The sequence below is a fragment of the Callorhinus ursinus genome, unplaced genomic scaffold (genome assembly GCF_003265705.2).
Source record: "Callorhinus ursinus isolate GAN/ISIS: 27379988/994484 unplaced genomic scaffold, GSC_fseal_2.0 scaffold22, whole genome shotgun sequence".
NCBI classification, from domain to species: Eukaryota; Metazoa; Chordata; class Mammalia; order Carnivora; family Otariidae; genus Callorhinus; species Callorhinus ursinus.
In genome coordinates this window covers 6,459,533-6,484,175 of record NW_027397084.1, presented here as the reverse complement: position 1 = coordinate 6,484,175, position 24,643 = coordinate 6,459,533, and the positions used below count along the sequence as shown (strand labels likewise).

General features: G+C 40.2%; 1 protein-coding gene across 1 annotated transcript in view; it reads left to right on the top strand.

Moving 5' to 3' along the window:
• Positions 1-5,760: 5,760 nt before the first annotated feature.
• The window catches only part of PTCHD4 (patched domain containing 4), a 181,048-nt gene continuing 162,165 nt past the window's right edge, over positions 5,761-24,643 (top strand). The window contains exon 1 of the mRNA XM_025890636.1: positions 5,761-6,186. Coding sequence (XP_025746421.1) covers positions 5,761-6,186 — 426 coding nt within the window. The remainder of the gene's footprint in view (positions 6,187-24,643) is intronic.

The window sequence follows — 24,643 nt, the reverse complement described above, 5'->3', positions numbered from 1 at the left end:
AGCCATTTCCAGTCTGTCATTTCCTACCCATACAGAAAATGGCGATTGGAGATAGTGGATTTTCCCGAAGAATATTTGTACCCTAAGGAAATAAAGGTAATTTTTAAAATATCAAGTATCATTGGACTTCCTCTGTGTCATATTATAAAACTATTAACATAAATGGATTACAAATCAAAAAAACAATTCCTTTGTCAGATAATGAGTCTATTTTCCCTTCAGAAAAGTATGGTCTCCAGAAACTAATTTGCTCCAAGCCAAAAAACTCAATACCCAAGGTTAATGTCAGCTGCCCAACATCCAAACATCCCTGCCATAACATTATGCTTCTTCCTAAAGAAACTCTTGTTCAAAACGAAAGAAAACAAAACAAACTAACAAAGTAAACCCCACATAAATTCCCACATGACAATGTTCTCAGAGAGGAGGCTGGCTCCATTCCCAGGCCCACAGTGAGTCCAGATTGGTCTAAGCTAATTATTGTGTTACGTTCCTCTCCCCAGTGATTGATTGAGACACGGGCATGAGAAATAAGACTTAAGAGGAGATTGTTGGGGGTCTTCTGGGGAAGGCTTCTTCACTCTTAGAAGAGATGCACAGAAAGAGGCAACTGCTTCTTCCCCCAGATCTTGTTCTATCTGGTTGTGTGGTCTGTGGACAAGAACGACCACAAAGCTCATGCTCTGGGGATAGGCAAAGCAGAATGAGAAAGAAGATCTAGGTTCTTAATGACTCCCCTGAACCTCTAAATTAACAAGCTCTATAACTATCATTCTTCGGAACATTGTGTTGTATTAGATAAGAAATGTCCTTACAGTTTAAAACAGTTGCAGCTGGAAACATCCAAATGATCAAGACCAAAATTGCCTTTAAAACTGTACTCTCCAATGTGCCTTTCCTAGATCCAACAGGCCTGACTAAGAGTATTGGTGGTGCAATGCAAATTCCTTAAAACTAACACAGAAGAAGCTCAAAGAACATTTTCTTGAAGCCCCAAAGCCAGCATTGCTTGAGATGGCTGTGGTAGAATGAGTTCTGTGTGAAACTGCATTATTCAGCCTCTCTTGCAACGAAATTCTAATCTTAGGATGTAAGAGGACGTGATGTATGCTATTCCAGACTGAGCCAAAAACACCTCCCCGGTGGGATCCTCTAGGTTGGTTCCCTCTTGTAGCTGGCTGGCTAGGAAATGACCTCAGGAATGTCCTTGGAAGCCAGGAGTTAAAGGTGGATGAATGACTTGTGGAACTGAGGTCTACATTTTCCTGCTAAGCAGGAAGATCCATAGTGGACTGTTTACCTTGAACAAGATAGAAACTTGTATTGTGTTATACTGCTAACATTTAGAGGTTTATTTGTTGCAATCGCTAGCATTACAGCATTAGTTAATACAACAAGAATTGCAGTGTTTTGGTGAATAGTGATATGGATGAATTGACAAGTGGGTAAAGAACATAATCCAAGTTCACAAATAAGGAAACAGGATCAGAGAGTCAGGTGTCTTGTCCAAAACACCCAGGAAGTAACTTGTGTAATTGGCCTAGAACTCAGCCATTCTGAGTGCAAATTCATGTTCTTCTGGTGTCCTATCCTACAAAAGGCCAAGCGGATAAATTCCAACGTGGTTCCAAGTCTTGAAAACTGATATTGACCAACACATATCAGAAAAGACACTACCCATATGTACCAAACAGCAAAGATTTTTGTGTTGTTACTAATTGGCATCTAAATGCACGGCTTTCCGCTTTATATTAAGCTTTATTTTAAATCAGGTTTGCTAGAATTATCATGTGATTGATAACCAGTGATATTTTAGTGCAAATTAACTTCCTATAGGTTAATCTGGAATATTGCTAACATTTCTCTTCTTTTGAGCATATACTTCATCTTTCTAATGAAGCCATAATGGTATTTTTTTAAATTTTTATCGTTATGTTAATCACCATACATTACATCATTAGTTTTTGATGTAGTGTTCCATGATTCATTGTTTGTGCATATCACCCTGTGCTCCAGGCAGAACGTGCCCTCTTTAATACCCATCACCAAGGCCATAATAGTATTTGACATTAGCTTTTTACAGTATCAAAATTAAGGAACCATGCTTTTCTTCTTTCCCCTATTTTTTCCCAATAAAAATATGTTTTCATTATAGAAAAGAAATTTAAAAATCACCTGAAGTGAAAGGTTCCAGGCAAGCATGGAAAAAAGGCTTCAGTGATCCATGTGGCAATAGATTAGAATCAGAGGACATAAGTATAAACTCATGTTTAGCTTAATATAGATATGGAGAGCCATATAAGGAACTATTTATAGATACACACATGCACAGATTAGTATATAGACGGTCCCCAATTTACAACAGCTCAACATATGATTTTTCAACTTCATGATGCTGTGCAAGCATTCAGTAGAAACCAGACTTTGAATTTTGCTAGCCACAGGCAGTAAGACAATCTCTGGTGATGCTGGGCAATGGCAGTGAGCCCAAATCCCCATCAGCCATGCAATTAGGAGGGTGAACAACCAATGCACTTACAACCATTCTGTTGTTCACTTTCAGTACCATAATCAATCAATTTACATGTGATAGCCAACACTGTAGTTTAAAATGGGCTTTATGTTGGGACACCTGGGTAGCTCAGTCGGTTGAGAGCCCGACTCTTGACTTCAGCTCAGGTCATGATCTCAGGGTGTGAGATTGAGCCCTGTGGTCAGGCTTCATATGGAGCCTGCTTAAGATTCTCTCTCACCCCTTCACTCTGCATCCCCACCCTCATACACATGTGCACTTACTTTGTCTAAAAAAAAAAAATAGGCTTTACATTAAATGATTTTGTCCAACTGTAGGCCAACACAAGTGTTCTCAACATGTTAAGGTAGGCTAGACTAAGCTATAATTTTGGTAGGTCAGGGGTATTAAATGCATTTTGAACTTACAATATTTTCAACTTACAGTGGGTTATTAGGACATAACCCTAGCATAAGTCAAGGAAGATCTGTACAGCCACGTATTTCCTTGATGTCAGTTGAGAAGGTTTAGAAGTGATAGCACCACCATGGCAAGCGGCACACTTAGCACAATTTTTGTTCCTAATACCACTGTCTAATACAACAAACCAGAGCTTCTTAGAGAAATGGCTGGTACTGGGGCAGGAAAGATACAAGGCAAGCCTGGACTATCTTACAGTGCAAGAAAGTACGGGATACTTTTTTTTTTAAAGGACCCAATAATAATAATGGGTTATGTTCAAAGGGAGACAGAAGCCAATGGACAGAGTTGGAACAATTTGAGCAATAAAGTAAATGAAGTGGTATTGAATTATAACCCAAACACAATAGAAATATTTATAAATACCCATGAGTCCATACTGATATAAAAACATAGAGGGGTGCCTGGGTGGGCCAGTCAGTTAAGCATCTGCCTTCACCTCAGGTCATGATCTCGGGGTCCTGGGATTGAGCCCCATGTTGTTGGACTCCCTGCCCAGTGGGGAGTCTGCTTCTCCCTCTCCCTCCGCCCCTCCCCCCACTCATGCTCGCTTGCACGCGCTCTCTCTCTCTCTCTCTCAAATAAATAAATAAAATATTTTTTTAAAAAACATCAAATAAATAGAGTGGAATGGAATAGAATAGAAGAATAGAATAGAATAGAATAGAATAGAATAGAATAGAATAGAATAGAATAGAATAGAAATCCCATAAAGAAGCATGATTTGGGTGGAGAGCCATCAGGAATATTATAAAAGCTATTCTTGCCCGCAGTGGGGGTGCAAACTGAACGGTCACCAAGGTCACTTTCAGTTTAAAAGGCTGGAATTTTTCTTTCATCTTGTATGTAACACTACCTTTAAACTATTACTCTTAAGCATTGCCCCTGTTTTTTAGCTCTCTGCCGTCTCATTGGTTTCCTAACTGAAAAATTGATTCCACTAGCAAAAATAAAAAGCATCTATTAAGAGGATGAGTCCTTCAGCTTGTTTGTATGCATAGATGGGCACCTCTCTAAGTATGTGATGAAGAACAGGTCCTTTCACTACGATTAAGAAAGTGTGAATGAATCATCTTTTGAAAATCTTCTCTACGAAGTCAATGCAAAAAGAACAGAAGCTTTGGAAGGCAGGTCTCCAGTTCACAACCAAATTTAGAAATTGTCTTCAAGACTTCTTCATATTCTTTCCAGAACATTGGGCCTTGTGAAAGGTCCCATCAGTAAAAAATAAAATACACACACACACACACACACACACACACACACTTATTAATGTTGAAGCTTTTGAAGTTGATGGGATCTGCAGGGGAGAGTTTCTCATCTTCACAGTGGTAGGTACTGAGGGATGAATTGTACCTGGTCGGAGTTTTCTTCCCTCTGTGGTGAAGTAAACTCACAGTTTTACACATCAAATGACTCCAGTGTGCTTCCCCCTGGCCAAACAGTCCTCTTTATTCAGGCAAAAACTGTGTGATGGGAGTCCCAAAATGTTTGTTTCTGGAATTCCACTCCCAAGAGAAAATTAGATAGCCTCGGTCCACTTCGTATGAGAGTAAACCTGATGGAAGGGAGAATGGGGGAAGGGAACTGAAACCAGCTTTAAGAACTTTTTGTCCTAAACTTCACAAGCACAGAAAGTGAATGTAACGTTTTATGGGAAACCACACATTGCCTGTGGATCTTCACTACCAACACGCAAGACGCACACACACATACACACACGCACACCCCAAGCCATAGGCGACTGCTACTGGCAAATGCCTCCCCTCCAAACACCACAGCTAGGAAAGATTTCCTAGAACCCCAACGCACCACCAACAGATGGGGTCTCTGGCAGCCCTGGGCTGCAGCCCACTAGTCTGTGGAATGACAGCGTGGAAGGTGTTGCAAGGAAATCCCTTGCATGCTTTGTGGTATGTTAAAAATGCAGCATCATCCTCTTTGCTCCCTTTTCTTCAGCAGAAAAGCAGAATTCGAGGGCACAGGGAAACTGGAGGGGCAAAAACGCGGCTTGCCCCCACGAGCCCTCGAGCTCCCTCCCTCCACGCCCTCCCCGCCCCCCCCCCCCCGCCCCGCGCCTCAGGCTCTAATTGCCAGTGTTCCAATGGGCCAGCAGCACCTTCACCCGTTTCCTCTTCCATTCACTACAGCGAGGAGGGAAGAGGGAAAACAAAACTCTAAAAATAACTGCCCGCATCTTAAAAAAAGAAAAGCTTAGCTCCCCACCACCACCGCTCCCTCCCTTCTAGTCTCTCTCCTCCCCGCCCCCCCCGCCCCTTATGGGGCACATGCCTGCTTCTTACAACACCGAGGCACATGGTTCCAGTTAGGCACCGAACCCCATCAGGACGGAGAGGAAATCCACATCTGTGGGACGCTCCGCACGGAACCACCTCCAGCGAGGGAGGCCGGGGGACTGCAGCACCGAGATGAAGGGCTAGACCGAGGGAACGCTGCTCATGCGGTGAGAGGGGCGCGGAAGGCGACAAGAGCGCGGGGAGGCAGGGGAGAGGTGGGCCCCGCGGTGCACCCGCAGCGCCCGCCGCGGGCCCCCACGCGCGCTGTCGATATTTGCCCGCCTTGCTGCAACTTGCTGCAGTGTTTGAAAGAGTAGTAGGAGCGCATGGAGGTGGGGCCGAGGAAAGACCAGGCGGAGTGGTTGGGGGTGAACGCGGAGGGGGTGGGGAGGCGGCGGTGTGGGGAAGGGGGCTGGCCCGGAGGGGGTGGGATAGGGGAGTGGGGGGTAGCCCGGCGCTTACACATGTCACATGTGCTTTTTAAGACGGCCGGGAGCGCCTGCGAGCTGGATCTGGTGGAGGATGCTGCGGCAGGTGCTTCGCAGAGGGCTCCAGTCGTTCTGCCACAGGCTGGGCTTGTGCGTGAGCCGGCACCCGGTCTTTTTCCTCACCGTGCCCGCAGTCCTGACCATCACCTTCGGCCTCAGCGCGCTCAACCGCTTCCAGCCCGAGGGCGACCTGGAGCGCCTGGTCGCTCCCAGCCACAGTCTGGCCAAGATCGAGCGCAGCCTGGCCAGCAGCCTTTTCCCCCTGGACCAGTCCAAAAGCCAGCTCTATTCGGACTTACACACCCCTGGGAGGTATGGCAGGGTGATCCTCCTCTCCCCACCCGGGGACAATATTTTGCTCCAGGCTGAGGGGATCCTGCAGACCCACCGAGCCGTGCTGGAAATGAAGGTGAACCACAAGGGCTATAATTATACTTTTTCCCATCTGTGTGTGTTGAAAAATCAGGATAAGAAATGCGTGCTGGATGATATTATTTCAGTGCTAGAGGATCTCAGGCAGGCTGCCGTCTCCAATAAGACAACAGCCAGGGTGCAAGTGAGGTATCCCAACACTAAATTAAAGGTATGCTCCTCCTGCATGCTTCTGCCAATTAAAGAGGCAGCACTTCATTTCTTGCCCTAAACAAGCAAAGAAAATGCAGAGGTCTCATCCTTAAGACTCAGAAGCTAATGCTTCTCTCATTTCTTGGGTGGGGGGGGGGAGATGGGCAACTGAGTGAAGAAAACAGGCAATGAATGGTGACTAGATATTAAGAAATTCAAAGCCAAACAAAACAAATGCCAAAAATGAAAAAAAAAAATGGAAAAAAGTTGTTTCTGAGACCCTGCAATTACATCTTTGTTCAGGGTTAATAAATCAGTGAATGGAAGGGGGAGGGGGCATCCTGAACAATTTGGGGGATTTCTTTTCATTATGGGGCTCTATGTATTTCTTATTACTGATTACACATCCACCTGGTGCCATATCCACCTATTTACATCTTCGGCCTGGCTTGATTTTGACATGCAGAGATTTTGTGTTTTGGTGCCTTGTGAGTGTGTGTCTGAAAGCAGTGGATTTGAATGTAGTAGGGATTCCAGGAATCATGTGTAAGTGTGTTAGCATAGCAAAAGAAGCAAAAATTTTCTGTGTAAAAATGGGGATATGCAGCTAACTGCTGTACTAGTTTACTGAGTCCTGTTATCTTCCTTTTCCATGACAACATCCAAACCAAACCAAGATTATTATAACAGCCCAATAGCAGAAAGAAGAAAAGAAAGAAAAAAGAAAGAAAGAAAGAAAGAAAGAAAGAAAGAAAGAAAGAAAGAAAGAATTCTACAGTCAACAAAAATTGCAAAAAGATTATTTCAGCATTAAATATATTGTGCTGTTTAAACTCTCAATTCAAATTTTGTTCCTCAAATGAGATTTCTAAGCTCATTCTACACTGTCAGGATTGAGCTGCTGCAGGCAATGAGGCATGCAGTCTCCAGGTGACTGAAGTTTCAGGGACAAATGTGACTTCCAAAAGAGTCACTGCACCATTTGTATGCTCAACCCTGTGTGTGCTCAGAACCAAGAACTCCCAAGACAGGTGTCTCCCAAGAAGGAGGAATTTTCTTTCTTCTCACGTATATAAGGCTATATATGTGCTTCCATAGAGATAATGGGATAGGAAGGACCTCAGTGTGGATAAATGGATGGCCTAATATAGTAAATCATTAATACTTCTGTTTATGGATTTAATATAGTCAGCATCTACACATGATTTTAAAAAGAACTTTCTCAGGGTTTTTTTTTGTTGTTGTTGTTAAGGCTCTTTTTTGTGCATTGAGGGAGGACTTAATGCACTTAGAAACTAGGGATTCCTCAGGAAACCTCATAACCTGCCTCCTTTTAACATGTTGTCCTTGTTTAAATGCATCCAGAGGCTGACAGGGTTTCAGCTTTACAAAGCTGAGCAGTTCCCTGGGGTTTACTGAAACTAGACAGATGATTCATCAGCTTGAAATCTAGGTAAGGGCTTGCCTGCTTCACACTTACTGAAGGAAGCATGATGAATATATGTGGCTGGGCAGCATGCTTTTTGTTACCTGACTCCTTTACCATCAACATTATCACTTGCTACAGAAAAGGATGCAGTGGAGAGGTGATCTTCCCAGTCTACAGTCTTTTATCTGAGTTCTTAGTTATGCCAAACATCTGGTGTAAAGAAAGGTTTGAAACTGTTTCATATTTAAGCTTCAATTTGTTTTCCCTATTGAGGCAAGTTTGCAGATTATTCATATGCATTATTAGTTGGGTCCCTTATTTCCTTTATCCAGCAGTACTCTCCAGGTGTAAGAGCTTTGTCCAATCAGCCACTGCCCCAATATTTTGTTTACCTGGCAATATCATGATGACATTTACAGTATAAACCCCTGAGGTCTTGGATTCACTCATTTAATAATTGGTTGTGCTCCTGTGATTTACTAGGGGCTCTTCTAGGCTCACAAGACAGAATTTGGGGTAAGAAAAAAGGGTTCTTATTCTCGTGGGGCTTAAAAGTAATATATGTCAGCATCTTCACCCAGAGTTATCTGCGAGCAGGGACTCTGCAATTTCCGGGTTCCTCATTGAGCCAACACCACACTAGCCTATAATGGTGCTCCATCTAAACTTCTTGGCTGGTTGGTAGATCTACATCTTGGTAGGAGTCAGTGGGTAATCAAAGAAGAATGGAATAATTGATTACAAAGGTCAGTGGAGTAATAGTAAAATTATTCTATTAACCATAAAAAGAACAGGAGAATTACACATTGGCTCTATCAACTGTAGACCCTATTCTGCTACATTCTAATGTCAATGCCTCCTCCAGTGTGCTGGCTTGACTCTCTCTGCATGGCATCAGTGGGAGTTGTAGAAGCTGTTTGGGAAAATGAATCCTTTGAGTCTCTTTTGAGAGGAGTAGGCCCTCTCAAGCATCCAGAGGTAATCTCACCCATGCTAATGTAATATAATATATAATTTGTGCAGTACCACGGATACCTAGAATTTTATCAAAGTGTCTCCAAGGACTTCTAGGTTAAGAACTTGTCACGGAGCAAAATGAGATGGCCTTTTGTTTGGATTACATGTTATTTGGAAATGATTTTGATTCACCTGTGGCAGTGATTCTCAGAGGGTGTCCCTGTGATGCTAATGCAAGGTAGAGTTTGAGAACTTCTGGTGTATGCAATTTGAGGGGAAATTTTATACTTACATTTTATGGCTAATTCATTTTGCTTTCCTCCCTCATACTTGGATCACCACCCTTCCCAACTCAATATGGAAAATTTTCATGATGGGAGATGCTACTGATGGGCCAGGGAAGCAGGAGTTGTGGAAAAATGCAAAATAAATAGCACTGGCTGGGTAATGTGAGTAGGAATTGTCAATGTCTTGACATGAAAGAAGCAGTAGGTCAGTTCTTGGAGATCCTCTGTAGATATGTAAACACTGACAGAAAGAAGTAGCCAGAAACAGTTCTGACAATTGGGAGGGAATCTTCCAAATATTATTAAGACAGCCAAATATTCCTGAGCACAGAAGGGTTTAGAACTTCTGACAAACATGATTATCTTGACAAGGTGATCCAGAGAAGCAAGGACATAGAAAGTTGGCTGGCATGGAATTCCAAACAGAGGCTCAAATAAAGCTAGTATGAAAAAAACAGGAGTCAGCTTAGGATACTACAGAAGATATGAAACATACACACATTTTCAAAAACTGTGTAGAAAAGATGCCAAAATCTACAATTCCTACACCTATGTAATATGAACTCTATAAGTGTACCTGTCATTAAAATATTTATATTATTATATCCATTATTATATCCCTGATTAGACACAAAGGTCATGTCTTATATTCCTTCTATGCACGCTATTTATGTTCCCCCACTCCAACCTAATCTGGTTCTTTGTAGATAGTATTCATACCATTGATTAGCCTATTAATTTGTACATTTGCACTGTGATATCATAAAATTATCACCACTTTTCAAACCTCTGTGGCATGCTTTTATTTTTAAAGGTACTCTCTACATTCTCTAGGTTTCTATAAAGTGTTTTTGGTTTAGAGGCCTTTTTTTTTCCACTTAGTAAACCTACATATTGTATAAGTAAATACAATGTGGCCAGACTGAATTTTTAAATTAAATACATAACATACTGCTGAAACCAGGCACTTGAATAAAATGAATCAGGCACTCAAAATCCTTAAGCAAGGACTGCTCTGGACTCCAAGAAATGTTTCCATGATTATTCAAGTGGCTCAGGTGTTTGCAGGTGGTATTACTCATTGTAGGCCATCATGACCTCACTTTTCCATCTGGCCAATTCTAAGAAAGTAACAATTTCCATGTCCCCACTTCTTTATTTTACCACGGTGAAAGGCACAGGTAAAGAAGAAGCAGACAAATGTGGTCCATAGCAAGTGGTGAGGAAGAAATGAAACAGATTTGATTCCCCTGCAGCCTGTCCTCCCTGTTAAATTTCATTAATATCACACCTATGAACAGATGTTTAACTGAAGTGTCTGTGCTTCAATATACCACACTTAAGAACAGAAGCAAAAAAAGACTTTCCTCTTAATAAGGGACAGTGTTTCTTTGGGTACATTTCAAGGTTTGGAAGATGTTGCCATTGATTATTTTGTTCCAGTCTCAGTAGAAGGGCAACTTAAGCCAACATGGAGAGTGAGGACCAACATTGTTTTAGAAACTTAAAAGAAAGGTCATTCTATAGACCTCTTTCCTTAATTTATCCTAATATCTTATTAGACGTCCATGTCAGGATTTAATCTCAGGATATTCTGATTAAACTTACCTTCCTGATTCTATCTCTTAATAGGGGAAAACATTGCTACCTTATTGAATGTTTTCATTGCATACTATGTGGTACTGGAGTTTTATACACACCATGTTATATTTCCAAGTTTATGAGTCAGGGGAATATTTTTTTTCTCATTTGATAGGTAAGGAAAGTAAAGACCAGGAGGTTAAAGGACTTCTACGAGGTTCCCAAGGTAGTACATGTTGGAGCTGGGATTTAAATCCAGGTCTGGCTGTACCAAAGTTCATATTCTTAATCACAATACTATATTAGGTCCTATCATACCCTGCACCATTCTTTGTTACAACAGGCCTTTTTACTAAGACAAATTTAGTGCTGTAATTCCCAAGCCATCTCAAATCCACATTAAAAGACCACTGCTGATCTTTCACAATAGTGCCCCTGCTCCCTCAGACTCACCAGTCCATAAGGTGGAGAAATGAAGCCTCATTTCTCTTATTCACCCATAAGGGAATGAAACTTCCAGTCTGGACAAACTCATACCCTCTGCCTGCCATGAAACCTGCTACAAATTGTTTAGCAAATTTCTCACTGGCACATGATTTCATCTTTAATACCATTTCGCATCAACTCAGAACAAACAATGGTGAGGCTCTAGGATCAACAGCAAGTGGGAAGCCTATAATGTGGCCCCAAGTTTTCAGACAGAGGATTTTGTGCCAGACAAGCTTGGGTGTTTTTGTCTTAAATTGGCATTGGGAAGAATGATTGATGTGGTAGCATGGGATAATACAATGCAGACTAAATTGAGAAATGTTCAGAACATCTAAGTTCTAAAGCCAGTTCTTTAAAGATTTGTGTGACAATGGACAAGTCTCATTACCAGTCTGGGCCTCAAGTTCTAGTATTCTTCTGTAACATTCCACTATGTAGTAGATAAATATCATCACAGTGGATTTGGGAATATATATTAGAATATTTTTTCCTGTGGAATAAAGTAGATGTGTTTGGTTAGATGTGAACTATGCTATTGAATGATGTTAATCATAGTTTCCTAGTGGAATTATTGTAACATCTATTTCCTAGCCATCATGTCAGGATTAGTTAATTAAATTTTTCTGAGTGCTGGTTTAAAAACTGGTCCCCATACAAAGAGAGCAAGGAGAGACCAAAGAAAGAAGCAGGCCACTCTAGATTGGAAGGTGGCAGGTGTAATGAGCAAGAGAACTTACCTACGAGGCTTGTCTTGGGCAGCACCACGATGAGTAGACCTCTATACCTGCCTGCAAGAATCTTAAAAGTCTATATGGAGGCCTAATTGCGTTCAGTCACATACCTGTCTAGATGGTCTCAACAACACATTGCTCTCTCAGGACTCCATCCTTGGAAACGTCTCCCACTATGAGACTAGTGGACAGAACATACATACCAAGGCCAGGGGAGGAGATGAGGAGCCTCTGATTGCCCAGGTCCGGCTCGTGGGTCAACTGGCAGTTATGTCCTCTTGATGATCTCCTACAACACTGAGCATCCAAATGGGCAAAAGACTTGCTTGGTATGGGGGTCTATCTCCTTCTCCCTGGCTTTAAAAAGACCTATTCTTAATAAACTAAATAATTTTCATAATTTTTTACTCTTTTCATTTTTGAAAATCAAAATCATTTTGAAAGTCTTCTGGTACTTCCCTCAGTGGTGTAGGACTACCAAGAGCTTGGGGTAAGGGTAAGAAAAAGAAGTGAAAGAGACACATCAACATGGTAGAAGCATAGGAGGAACTCAGGCCACTCCCCCGACAAAATGAACCACTCCTTTGCCTCTCCTGCCACTTTAAGCAATAATTAGCTCTAACCATTGTTTTCTTAATCTTTTCTGTGACACACATTATTTAACTGAAACAAGATATTACATTTTGCCTTTAGATTGTATTTGGAGAGTATTTTCCATTTTAACCCAGTACTATTACATCATTATTGGACCACATTGCTTTTAATTCAATTTTAGAGTGATCAACATATGCTCAAACCTATTCTAGATACTTTCAAACACTTCTCTATGTGCTCAGTATAAATATTTTTAAAGAGGAAGTCTGGAAATTCCAAGATTCTAGATTTGCATAAGACAGCTCTAGATTGGACAGCAGGTCTGTTTCTTCCCTGAGTCAAAGAGATCACCCCGGGGGCCCCCTCCCCAGGGTGAAATCCTGGAAGTGACTCATTTCTCTGGATTGTTTCTGCCCGTGTGCTGGTGGATAGGGTTACATTCATCACAGCCCTGGCACACAGCAACATTTAGGCAATGCTTCTGGCTTATAAGGGTGCCAAGCTGCATTGAAAACCACAAAATCAATTTCGTTTTGTTTTCTAAGACCTTGTTCCCCAAAGTGTTGCATATGGACCGGCAGCAGCAATATCACCTGAGAGCTTATCAGAAATGAAAACACCCCAGGTCACACCTGACTGGAATCTGCATTTTCACGAGGCGCCTAGATGACTCATATGCATCTGAAAGTTTGAGAAGCTCAGGCCTAAGACACAAGGTTGACCTAAGTATTCCTCATTCATGGCTGAACCTAAAGTAACACATGTCAATTCAGACCAAAAACACCCGTAAGAAAATTGAGTACTTGAGCCTGTAGCCATATCATTGAGTCATATGATAGAGACATTGAAGAAACGCCTGGAGAATTAGTGAGCAGCTCTTCCACACTGAGAAACCCTCGTCCCTATCATCTGTAGTCGGGCCTGTCACCTGGTTAAGCTTAAAGCTCGTTACTGTCGTTCAATATTTTCCAAAAAATGTTGAAATTAAATCTAACCATCTCTTCAAGAAAAAACATCAGCAGCATTTTTCTCAAGCCCCTTTGCAGTTATTTCACAGGAGTAGCAACATTAAGGCTTAGTTAGTCTAATTATGTTAATATAATATGAGAACACAAGGTATAGGAACTATCCATAGGAGCAAGAGTATTTGGGAAAATGAAACATGAAATTACCGTGGAGCATATTTTTAAAGTGGCCTTGCAATCCATGCTTTTCTCAGACAAGATTATTATGGCAGAGCCATTCACTGAAATCAAGGCTTAATTTCTGTCATTCAAGGGAATTCAGGGCCTCTGAAAGGTACCTGAAGAGCAGTGCTCAGAATGAATTAACGCTGTTTAGTTATAGGATTTGTGTTAGAACAGCCAATGTTTTCCCTCCAGAGCTACCCTCCCAACGTGGAGAGGCCTCACCTGGGCCACTCTGACTTTCCTCCGCTGTCTCAAAGGCTGAAGGCAAAGTACAGGCTCTGGATTCTGGAAAGCGGAAATATATTCAAAAGGTTCTCATAGCTTCAGGCGGTCCTGAATGTTCATGGAAAATGGAGACTTGCCTGGATGGTTCGGGTTCAGGCTCAAAGTTTATGCTTCCCTTTGAATGTTCAGGTCTGTGCTTTCATCTCACCGGGTTTCTTAATTACATGGAGGGAGAGAGTGTTCAGTTCTGATTGTCACTGTAGGTCATGCTAATATGGGCAAGATGCACATTTGATTCAAAAGCCATTCCTGTGCACACTCATCCAGGTAACGATTGTGTCAGCAATGTGCCAGGCTCTGTATTGGGCACTGGAGATTCTGCGGGGTACAAAACAGATGTGCATCTGCCCTCCAGGAGCTTGAGCCTTGTAAAAAAGACAAAAATCACATAAATTCATAACTACAGATTATCATGGTAGGAAAAATACATATGCTGTGAGAGTGGGATGAGTGGAATACCAAGTCTTGGGGTGTTGGAAACGGTTTTCTTGAGGAGGTGACTGTGAGCTGAGATCTAAGCTGAGGCAGTTAACATGCATGGGTTGGATGGTAGACACAGAGCACAAAAGGGAGGACATATACCTTGGAAATATTGGATGAGAGCCACTGTGGATGGAAGTTTCCAGCGATGATGGGGAGGATGCTGAGGGCCGTTGTAAGACTTTCTTGAGGGTTGGTGTAACATTATGGATCTAGACTGTCTGTGTTTAGATCTTTGCCCCATTAGCTTTCTGACTCTGTACAAATTATTTTCACCTCTTTGTAACTCAGCTCCCTCCTCATAGTCCCTATCTCTTAGTATTGAGTAGGTTAAATGAGTTCATGATACCCAAAAGCAGTGCTTCTCAAGCTCTAATTGTTATCTGGGGATCTTGTTAAAAATACAGATTCTGTTTCAGTAGGTCTGGTGTGGGTAACAGTCTGCATTTCTAGCAAGTGATGCTGTTGCCACTGGTCTGGTCCAGGAACCACATTGTGAGCAGGAAAGGCATACAGCATTAGAATGGCACCCGGTTCATTGTAAATTCTTAACAAATGCTGGTAGCTTAATTCCTTGGGTGCTGAGACTCTGCCCTTATCCCGATTAGGTGAAAAGCCTTTTTTGTTTCAACCCTCAAAGCTGAAAATCTTTCTGCCATATGGTAGTATCCTTATTTCCTTAGTAAGTACAGTGTGAAGGATACAGATCCCTCTGTTTTTTGCACTAAAGACCTTAAGCTGCCTCCAGGGTTATCATTCTGAATGTGACCTCTATTTGCCAAGAATAGTAAAGAGCAGTTAAGGAGGGGCACCTGGGTGGCTCAGATGGTTAAGCGTCTGCCTTCAGCTCGGGTCATGATCCCTGGATCCTGGGATCAAGCCCCACATCGGGCTCCCTGCTCAGTGGGGAGCCTGCTACTCCCCCTCCCTCTGCCTCTCTCCCTGCTCATGCTCTCTCTCTCTCTCTCTCTGTATCTCTGTGTCTCAAATGAATAAATAAAATCTTTAAAAAAAAAAGAGCAGATAAGGAAAGTGTGGGACCTCGGTTTCTGTGTTCACTGGGTTTAGAAGTATCTCGGCGGTTACATTTTTGTGATATTCTTAGTAGAGTAGCCTTGACCACTCTCTCCCCTAGAGGCATTTGCATCATTCTGGTTCTCCTCCTATGTCTCTGATGGTTCTCTACTTCTTACTGGCTCCCTCTTCTTACTACTCCCATATCTATAATGGCCCCCATAAAACACTCTTTTTCATTGTCTATTCTCTCAATATTCTCATTCAAGCCAAATTTCTATTTTCTTCTACATCTATGATTCTTTGAATGGCATCTCTATTCTATCATTTACTCAGGCTCAGAATGTCCATCACCTGTAATTAACTCTTTTTTCCCCTACTCCCAACCAGCCAAGACATATATACCCAGTAATAGCTAATTAAATACTGGGTCCTGACACCAGGAGTTCTCCTAGCATGGTCCTTGGACCAACAGCATCCACATCACCTAAGAACTTGTTAGAAATGTGAATCCTCAGACCTTATTCCAGATCTGCTGAAACTTTAAGAGTGGCACCCAACAAGCCCTGTAGGTGACTGATTCCTACTCAAGTGAGAGAACACTTGTTCTACAATAATGGTGTTCAATCTTGCCTGAGTGTAGGAATCATGAGGGTGGCCTTCAAAATACTGATATGTAGGTCTCATCCCCAGAGAGTCTGACTTAATTAGTCTGGAAGAGGCATGGGCATCCAGAATTTTAAAATAAATAAATAAATAAATATAAAAACAAAAACCCTCCTCTGCTGATTAAAATGGATTACCAAGATTTCAAACCAAAGTCTCCTTTTCAATTATTTTTTCCTTTTCTTTCTCCTCTCTCCCCCTTGGGCCTTCATTACCCCTTACCTGTTTTATTTGTGTGATAATCTAATCTCTCTCCTATAATTTCTCACACTTGGAACATAGTCTGTGTAACAGGACTTGATTATATTTTGTTGATTATATTTTCTTCTAACCAAATCCTTCAAGTGCTTCCCATTGCCTGGAGAAGAAGTTACAATCTCCTGACCATGGCCAAGGAGAACTTTCCTTGGCCAGGCCCCCAACTTTCCTTCTAATGTCAGGTTACAGTACATCATATGCTGTCACCAAACCAAAGTAAGCCCACCCTGAACTTTCCTGTTTTCTTACCTCCATTTATACTGTTCCTTTTGCTTGGAATTTCTTTCATACTGTCAAACTCACCCACATTTCTTAAAAGCTGAGGCCCCAAAGCCACTTTTTCCATGGAGTTTCTCTAAGTGCTTCCGAAGGTAGAAAACACTTCCATGCACTTTAGAGGTACTTCGAAGGCAGTTCCCTTAATCACAGTCTGTTATGACAGATTTGTTGCAAGTCTTTGCTGAAATAAAACTATATGTGCCTCATAAGCCAATAGAGCTGGTAGCCTTCATTAGTTAAATTGACTTGCCTGGGAGGAGCTAGCCAATAAGAAGATCTGTAGGGCAAGGCCCTGGGGGAAATTCTAAGAGAACAAGGAAAAAAGCCCACCCCAGTGAGTCTGACATTCTTAGGCTGTGTCTAAACCCTAAAGATAGATGGCCACACAGAGACACTGACAGCTGTGTCTTTGAGTGGTCCTGAGACATATGAGACACAAAAAATGAAGCTTTGGGCCAAAGAGCCAAGAGGTCATCAGAAGAGGGAGAGAGAGACTTTTTTCCACCTGTACACAGCACACGTGTGACTTTAGCTCAGGAGAGACTGCAGGGAGCATGACATGACTTGGGCACCTGGTAGGGTTGCCAGATTTAGCAAATAAAAATACAGGGCACCAAGTTAAATTTGAATTTTGGATAAACAAAAGACAATTTTTTAGTATAAATGTATCTTATATATATATTGCTTTCTTTACTTATCAGATATTCAGATTTAACCGGGTGTCCGGTATTTTATCTAGCAACCTAGTATTATGAAAATTCACAGAATCACATCTGAAGACCACAGCCCTGACTTCAGAGAGTCCCAGGGACCAGCACCAGTGCTAACTCACAGTAGTGGTAATCAACCAGGGGGCTGGAGAAGACCAGGAAAAGTCTATTTGGGATGTAGTAAAGATAGCAGAAGGACTCCCAGAGATGCATGGGTAAAAGTTTTCAGGGGCCAGAGTTCCTGTCTCAAAGTGAGGATACAAGCAATTGAAATTTAAGTTCTTCTTACTACGACCTTATCTGTACATTCTGCCCACAGGAAACCAATTACGTTTATTGTTTTAATAGTTCCAAGTGTTTATTTGCTAGTGAAATTAAGATTGAATGAATAAAAGACACTTATCCAAAGACTACACTGGCTAAAGATTCCATTTAACAGAAATGTCTTTTGTTTCATATTTTATCTATGAGAAGATTAAAAATATTTATACACAAGAGAAAAATTTAATTAAAGAATGTAGATGATGGGTGTAGATCAGTGAGAATTTGTAGCATGGGAATATTAGCAAGCCAAAATTTGAACCCTAGACAGGATAGGTTACCCCTGCCACATATGAAATGTTGCATTAGAAACAAAGATGAAGCATGGTATTACACATGCGTACAACAGCACGAAGGAGTATATGTGCTATTTAGAGTCTCTGTTATTTTCCTTCAAGGTTACAAGACTTTTAAGATCAGTGATCATATCTGGTTCATATTTCTAGCTTTAAAAAAATGAGAGAAAATTCTAGCATTCCATTTCTGTCTTCCCAGGAACCAGGTCTTCTTGCACAGTACAGTTTGCGGGGTGATCTCTTTAGGGCCAATTCCTGGGTGGGAGAGGCGGAGCCTGAGTGACGGAGCATGAAGACGGGGATGGTGGGGCACCAGTTAAGTGTCCCCAGAGACAGATATACACCTGCTAGAGCTCCCAGGGGGCTGAGAAGCTCAGGGTCTGAACTAGTTCAATGACCCCTTTTCATAGATAGAGCATATCTCTCTAAGGGAATGGCACATAAAACTTGTATTAGCAACTTGACTTTTATTATCATTTCATTCTTTCCAGCCGCTTTTTACACTGGGGATTATTTTTAAGGAATTGGATCCCTTCTAGGCTGAGAAATTTTAGACTTTTTTTATCAACGAATCACATCTTATCAGTATGTCTCTTATTAACAATTCCCAACCTTATATTTTTAGTTAACTTATCTCAAAAAGTTGTTTATAAACTGATGTTATCCTACTTGACTTTTTCCTCATAGAAGAATATTTTGTTAATTGATAACCAAATTGATAAGAGATCCTCACTTCGCATCCCCGTCTCCCTCAGCTTAGTAACCAGAAAACATACTGATGATGTTAAACATACAGCCTAAAGCGACAAATGTTTTTATTGAGGTGGGTCCTATTTCTTAATGGATTGAGATGGGAGGTGGGGCTCTTATTGATTGAGTCTCTCTTTTAAAATTTTTAAATAATGATGAAGAGGGTAATAAAAAGGAAACAGACAAATCTTTGAATCCAATTTTGTCATTTGGAGTCATAGAGACATAGCTCTATGACTCAGACATGTTACTTAATGTCTTTGTCCTTCAGTTTTTCTGTTAAAAAATCATGTTATTAATATCCATTCTATAGATTTTCAAAATTTCTGGCACTTGGAAGTTTCTTAATAAATTATAGCTACTTTTTATATCAATCCAACAATATAACAAAACCAAGGAAAGTTTAGGAAACCAAATGAAAAATCTCTTACAATCTCACTCACCAATTCTATAAACGATTTATTTCTAGTCTTTAACTATATGATACATAGTTGTCATATATGGCATATGTCTTTTTTGATCTTGTTTATTTTCATTTTTTTCATAAGCATTTTCATAATTATAATTTTATCAGTTGCTCAAAAGTTTGGCAAGTGACGGTGACATAATTCATTTAATTGTTCATTTATTATTATCTTTAGAGTGTTTCTGGGGCAGTGTTTTTGGAACTGATTTTCACTATCTTTAATAGGCATAAGGAAGAAAGCAAAATATTCTGCCTTCTCAACAGAAGCTGTAGGAAAAGAACATTTTCTTACGTGATTTAAAATGTCTCTTTTGTAAGTATAAGCACTTACAAAAGCAAGATACAAATATAGGTCAACAAGTTCCACGGGAGCAGGTGTCCCAAGAAAAGCCCTGGATACAAATTAGAAGGACCTGATTTATTTATAGATCAACTCCAAAATGCTGTAAATTACTTTGTTAAGGACCACATCCAAGATTAAGCTTCTAAGAGTAGCTAGTGGCTCATCCTATTATGAAGTAATTTTACTGCTTTTTACTTGCTATAGCTCAATGATTCTCAAAAGAAAAAATCCAGGAACTTTCCAATTTTATGATGCCCTGGAACCCCTCCCCAGACCACTGAATTAGAATCTCTGGGGAAAGGGCCTGAGCATTTGTGTTTTCAAAGTCTTTGTATGATTGCTGTGGATAACCAAACTGAGAAACATGGAAGGACCTTAGACCAGAAAGATCCCACCATCCTACCCAGCAACTTTGCAAAGGATGAGAGAATAAGGGCGAAATGTTGTTTCCCGTGAACCCCAGCCGCGGGCCCTGTCTGAGATCACAAAGGAAAGAGCATTTGCCTTGATACCAACAATCACAGTGCCATTTCCCCACCAGGTAAACTGTCTCCATGAGAACTCTTTAACTAAATAAACAACTTCATCCTCTCCTATAATTCCTTAATCTGGTATTGACCAGCCAGAAATATGATGTCTTAATCAATTTGTTATGCTCCAAAGATGTCCTGGATTGCTAGTCATTAGGAAAATATATCCATTGACACTTTAAAAGACATGCTTACTTAATACATTTTTGTAAGGAGATTAATGAAGAAAACCTGTAGGCACATGATAAATATTATTATGGTGATAGAGCCAAAGATAATAAATCTTGAGAGTTCAAAGAAGTATAATACTAGGACTTGAAATAGACTTCCACTTTTTATTAAGTTGTTATTAGCTCCTTAATTTTCACCAGGATAACCCAAATTCCTTCGTATCATGAGGCGGTCATTGTTTGCTGCCTTGTAACTAATTCATTAATGCTATCCATTGCTAGCCCATCCTTTTGATAAGTGCACAGTGGGAGATAAATATGTGTTGAATGAATGAAAGATCAGTGAATTAATGATCTTTTTAATTGTCACATTTTGAGTATTAAAAGCATATATTAAAGAATTTCAAAATATTCCCAGCCTTAGCTTAGCCAAAATTTACTTAATCTTTAGCTAAATCCCATGTCTTGTATCTTTTCAGCTGTGAAAATAGTATTATACTTCTTTTCTAGACATAAGAGTTCTGGGAAGGTTAACTACTAGTTTTAGCAAGCTTGAGACTTCTAACACATTCATAAACAGATCCTGGCTTCCCCAGATCAGTGTCAAATCAATTCTAATTAAAACAGTATTAACACTATGTCTAATTAAAGGAAAAGTATGTTCATTAAAGTGCAATGAATATTTAAAGTAGTTCCAGCTACATAGGAGCCATAACAATTTAAGCACACTTCTTGGGTCAGTGGAGAGCTTTTCCATTAGCAGCCTAGTGGATTCACAAGTCATATAATCCCTTGCTTATTATTTTTAAATGGCAATTATAAATCACTTGATAGAATGAGGTAAAAAGGATGTTTTCCTAGTGCATATGAATGATGTGATGTGGGCCACTGGCCACTGAAAACTTGACATTATATATCACAAAAAGAAAGTTAAATATTTGGTACCCGACTCCTGTCATTATATTAAATACCTTATCTTTGGAAAAAGCAAAAGCATTTGAGAAAGTTGAATCCATACTCATCTTGTGTTTGGCAGAGGCATACAAGACAGGGAATTGATTTCTCTTTTATTTACTGTTCTAAAAAATATTCAGTAATTGTGGCATGCATTTCTAAAGGAACCTGACCTAAGCATCGTATTTCGTGCATATATTTTCATAAGGCTTCATTAAGAGAAATTTTGGAAAGTATTCTACACATTTTGGAAAGCCTCGTTGTATATAAATTCTTTCAGGAATCTATTCACTATTTAATGTCCCTCTTGAAGAAAATTATTCCTCATATCTCTTAAAACAGGTATTTCTATTTGTTCTTCCTTCAGTGAAGAAGAACCCTGGTGGTTATGATCTTTTGTTAGTTTTTTTTTTTTTTTTTGAACCATCTTCTACCCGTGACCTTGGAAATGGTCATTATATTCTCATGGCCTTTTCCTCTCCGGCTACATAATCTCTTATACATAGACCTCATTCTCCACCTCACAGCCTTTTTGTTTTCAGCAGACTTTTAAGTTTGGGAAATTGATGTGTCTTCTGGGTCTTAAACACAGATGTTCCATTCTTTACAAAGATATGCAAGTATCTTCCGTGCTCCAAACTTCCTTCTCTCTGTATCTGCCTGATCTCAATGAATAGCCTTTCTCAATAAAGATGTATTCCATGCTTACATTCTTTCAGAAATTGCACGAGGCTGGGGTGTTACAGAGATAAGTTACAGGTCCTCTTTTCTAAAAACCTAGTCTAGTGAAGAAGGAAGACAACTAAATGGGAAGTAATCAGTGCAGTGTGGTAACTTGAATCTTAAAGGTGAGTCAAATGATCCAGAGCTTTGAATAATCCAGCATGGGCTTTACATCAAATTCAGCCTCCTCAGGTGCTCTATTAAAAAAAATTACTCTTTACTGGTGGGAGAAGTCTTTCAGAGATGCTATTTCAACTGGTAATAAATGTTTTCTTTTCAAAATGTATTCATTAAAATTGAGGTCAGTGGAAAACTGCTCTCCATAAGGAAGTATTTTGCTTTGATCAGTTACTCTGAAGGTTATGAAGTCAGCATAAAATCCTAATAATGTTATAGACTTAAAAAATGAATACAAAGCAGGAAAATTTTATGGGTATGGACCAAGTAATATCAAGATGAAAAAGCCTGATGGTTATTAATCACAAACAAGACCTGGCCAGAAGATTGTTGAATAGTGGAACTTTCCATGACCCCAAAAATCATCCCACCTTCAGGTCTTTCCTCCCTGATGCATAGTAACTGTTAAGATAATCGTGAGATTATTTAACCAGCAAAAATGAGGCATATATACAAGTACAAGACTTGTAGAAATCGTGAAGCCACGACTACTAAGGTGTTGAAATTGCGAAGCAACCACAGCTAAAACGCTGAGCATTTTTAATAATTACAAAAAATAAGGAGTTAATTCCTACTTTTGTTTTGGCTGATATCTGGTTTGATAAATGTCTCTGACTTAGTGCCCACTTGGGTGCTAAATCAGCATTTTTATTCCCCATTAAACAAATTAATCCCTTTTATATCATTAACAAAAGGTCACGTTAAATCTTTCCAGAACACAATGGGTAAACAATCTGCAAAAGATATCTCACACTTTCACTGAATGAAGGATGTTCGATGTGTGCTTCTGAGAGTTAATGTTTGTGTAGAAATTGCAGGACTCCAAATCTCCTTGTTCAGAAACATAAAATGGAACTGTGCCTTTTTCCTTTTTCATGAGGATTCTTTGTATTAGCAAGGTGAAGTGCAACATTAAATAATTGCCCGGTGAATTCAAGCTTCATAAATAGAAAACCTAGATATATTTATCTGACTCTCCTATAGCAACACTTTTATTTTGCTTTACTTATCTCAGTAATTATTTCAGTTCTCTTGGTTTTTATTATTGTTGTTTGTTTTAATTTAGAGATAGTAAGACCACAGGTTCAAGAAGTCTTTTTCATCTCTGGAGAACTGAATTTTTTGGAGGATAGGATAGCCCATGGCATGTCTGGTGTAGGTCCCTGGGAGTAGGTCTAGCACATAATGGAGTTGTGCACCGACAGAGACTGAGTAGTTGTCAAAGTCCACTCAGACCGGAGTGGAGCTAGTGTTCTTACGGCAGTGCCTACATTCTTACTACTACAATGTTGACCACACACTGACCACATAGGTCCTTCAATCGTTAGTTTGGCTGCACATAACATTTCTAAAGTTATTCCTGATGGTTTTCATGGGAAACTCAAGATTAAAAGTGGAAAAGGATTCACCGTATCATCAAATTCATCCTCACCCAGAACTAATAAAAGTATATTCCCTACAGCATTTTTTCCAAAGCAATTTAGGCAGTTTTATTAAGTTCAATTTATGTGCACCTCACTTAATTGATCAAATTTCTGCCACTTTTCTTGGAATACTCCTCTGAAGCCCTAATAAACCTGACTAATACCATGACATTTCTCTCTTATAAAGCTGTTTCTCTTTATTATAATATTCCATTATTCCTTTTTCTATTAACAACATAGAATAACCCTAAATAGTTCTTCTTTTTCTAATAAGTCATGCTGATGCCTAGTTTTTATGAAGACCAGAAATCAAAGTCCATATCCTGGCTTTGTAGACTAGGAACCATTGTAAATAGAAACATATTTGATATAATTTTTAAATGATCTCTTCCTGCCCCAATTGAGACTGGAGAAAACTGGCAGCCAAAGTCCTTCTAATTTTACTTAATAACTACCACTCTGAGGGTACTCAGAATATATGAAGATATTGAATATTTATCCTCATATAATGAACAAACGATTATGGACTTCTCACTATGTGCAAGCTGGTAATAGATTATGTGTTTCGGAATCAGTATTCCTGCCAGTAAGGAGTTCACAATTTAGTTGACTTGGTTGGATAAGTTCACAACATAGTTGCCTTCTCACATATGTCCAGTAAGGAAATGAGGTAGTCAATGCCCAATGAGGTATGCAGACACTACCTCCTATAGGAAGGAGTCCAGAGGAACCATGGATCGCCTTTGTCTTTCCTCAGGTTTTTGGGTTGAAGAGGGACTTGAGCTAGTTCCAAAAACAAAGGTTGGAATCAGCTGGAGCAGTAGAGGGAGAGTACCTGGGATGGAAGGAGAACCCATCTTTAGAGTGCACCCATTTGGGTGGTAAACTAGTATTTTTTTTCTCGGTAAACAAACGGAGAATTATTTTATTTCCTAGAACTGGCCCAGGTAGGCTAATTAGAGTCACAGAAAGCACTCCTTAACAGTTAATTATAGTAGGCAAACATTTAAGAGAACTCAGAAAATGTGTAAGTTCTCTAGGTCAGGGTTTCTTAACCTTGGCACTGTTGACACTTTGGGGCTGATAACTTTTTGTTGGGAGGGGCTGCCATGTGCATTATAAAATGTTTAACATTATCCCTGGCCCCTACGCATGAGACATAGTAGTATCTTGCTCCTCTCCCCAGTTTTGACAACCC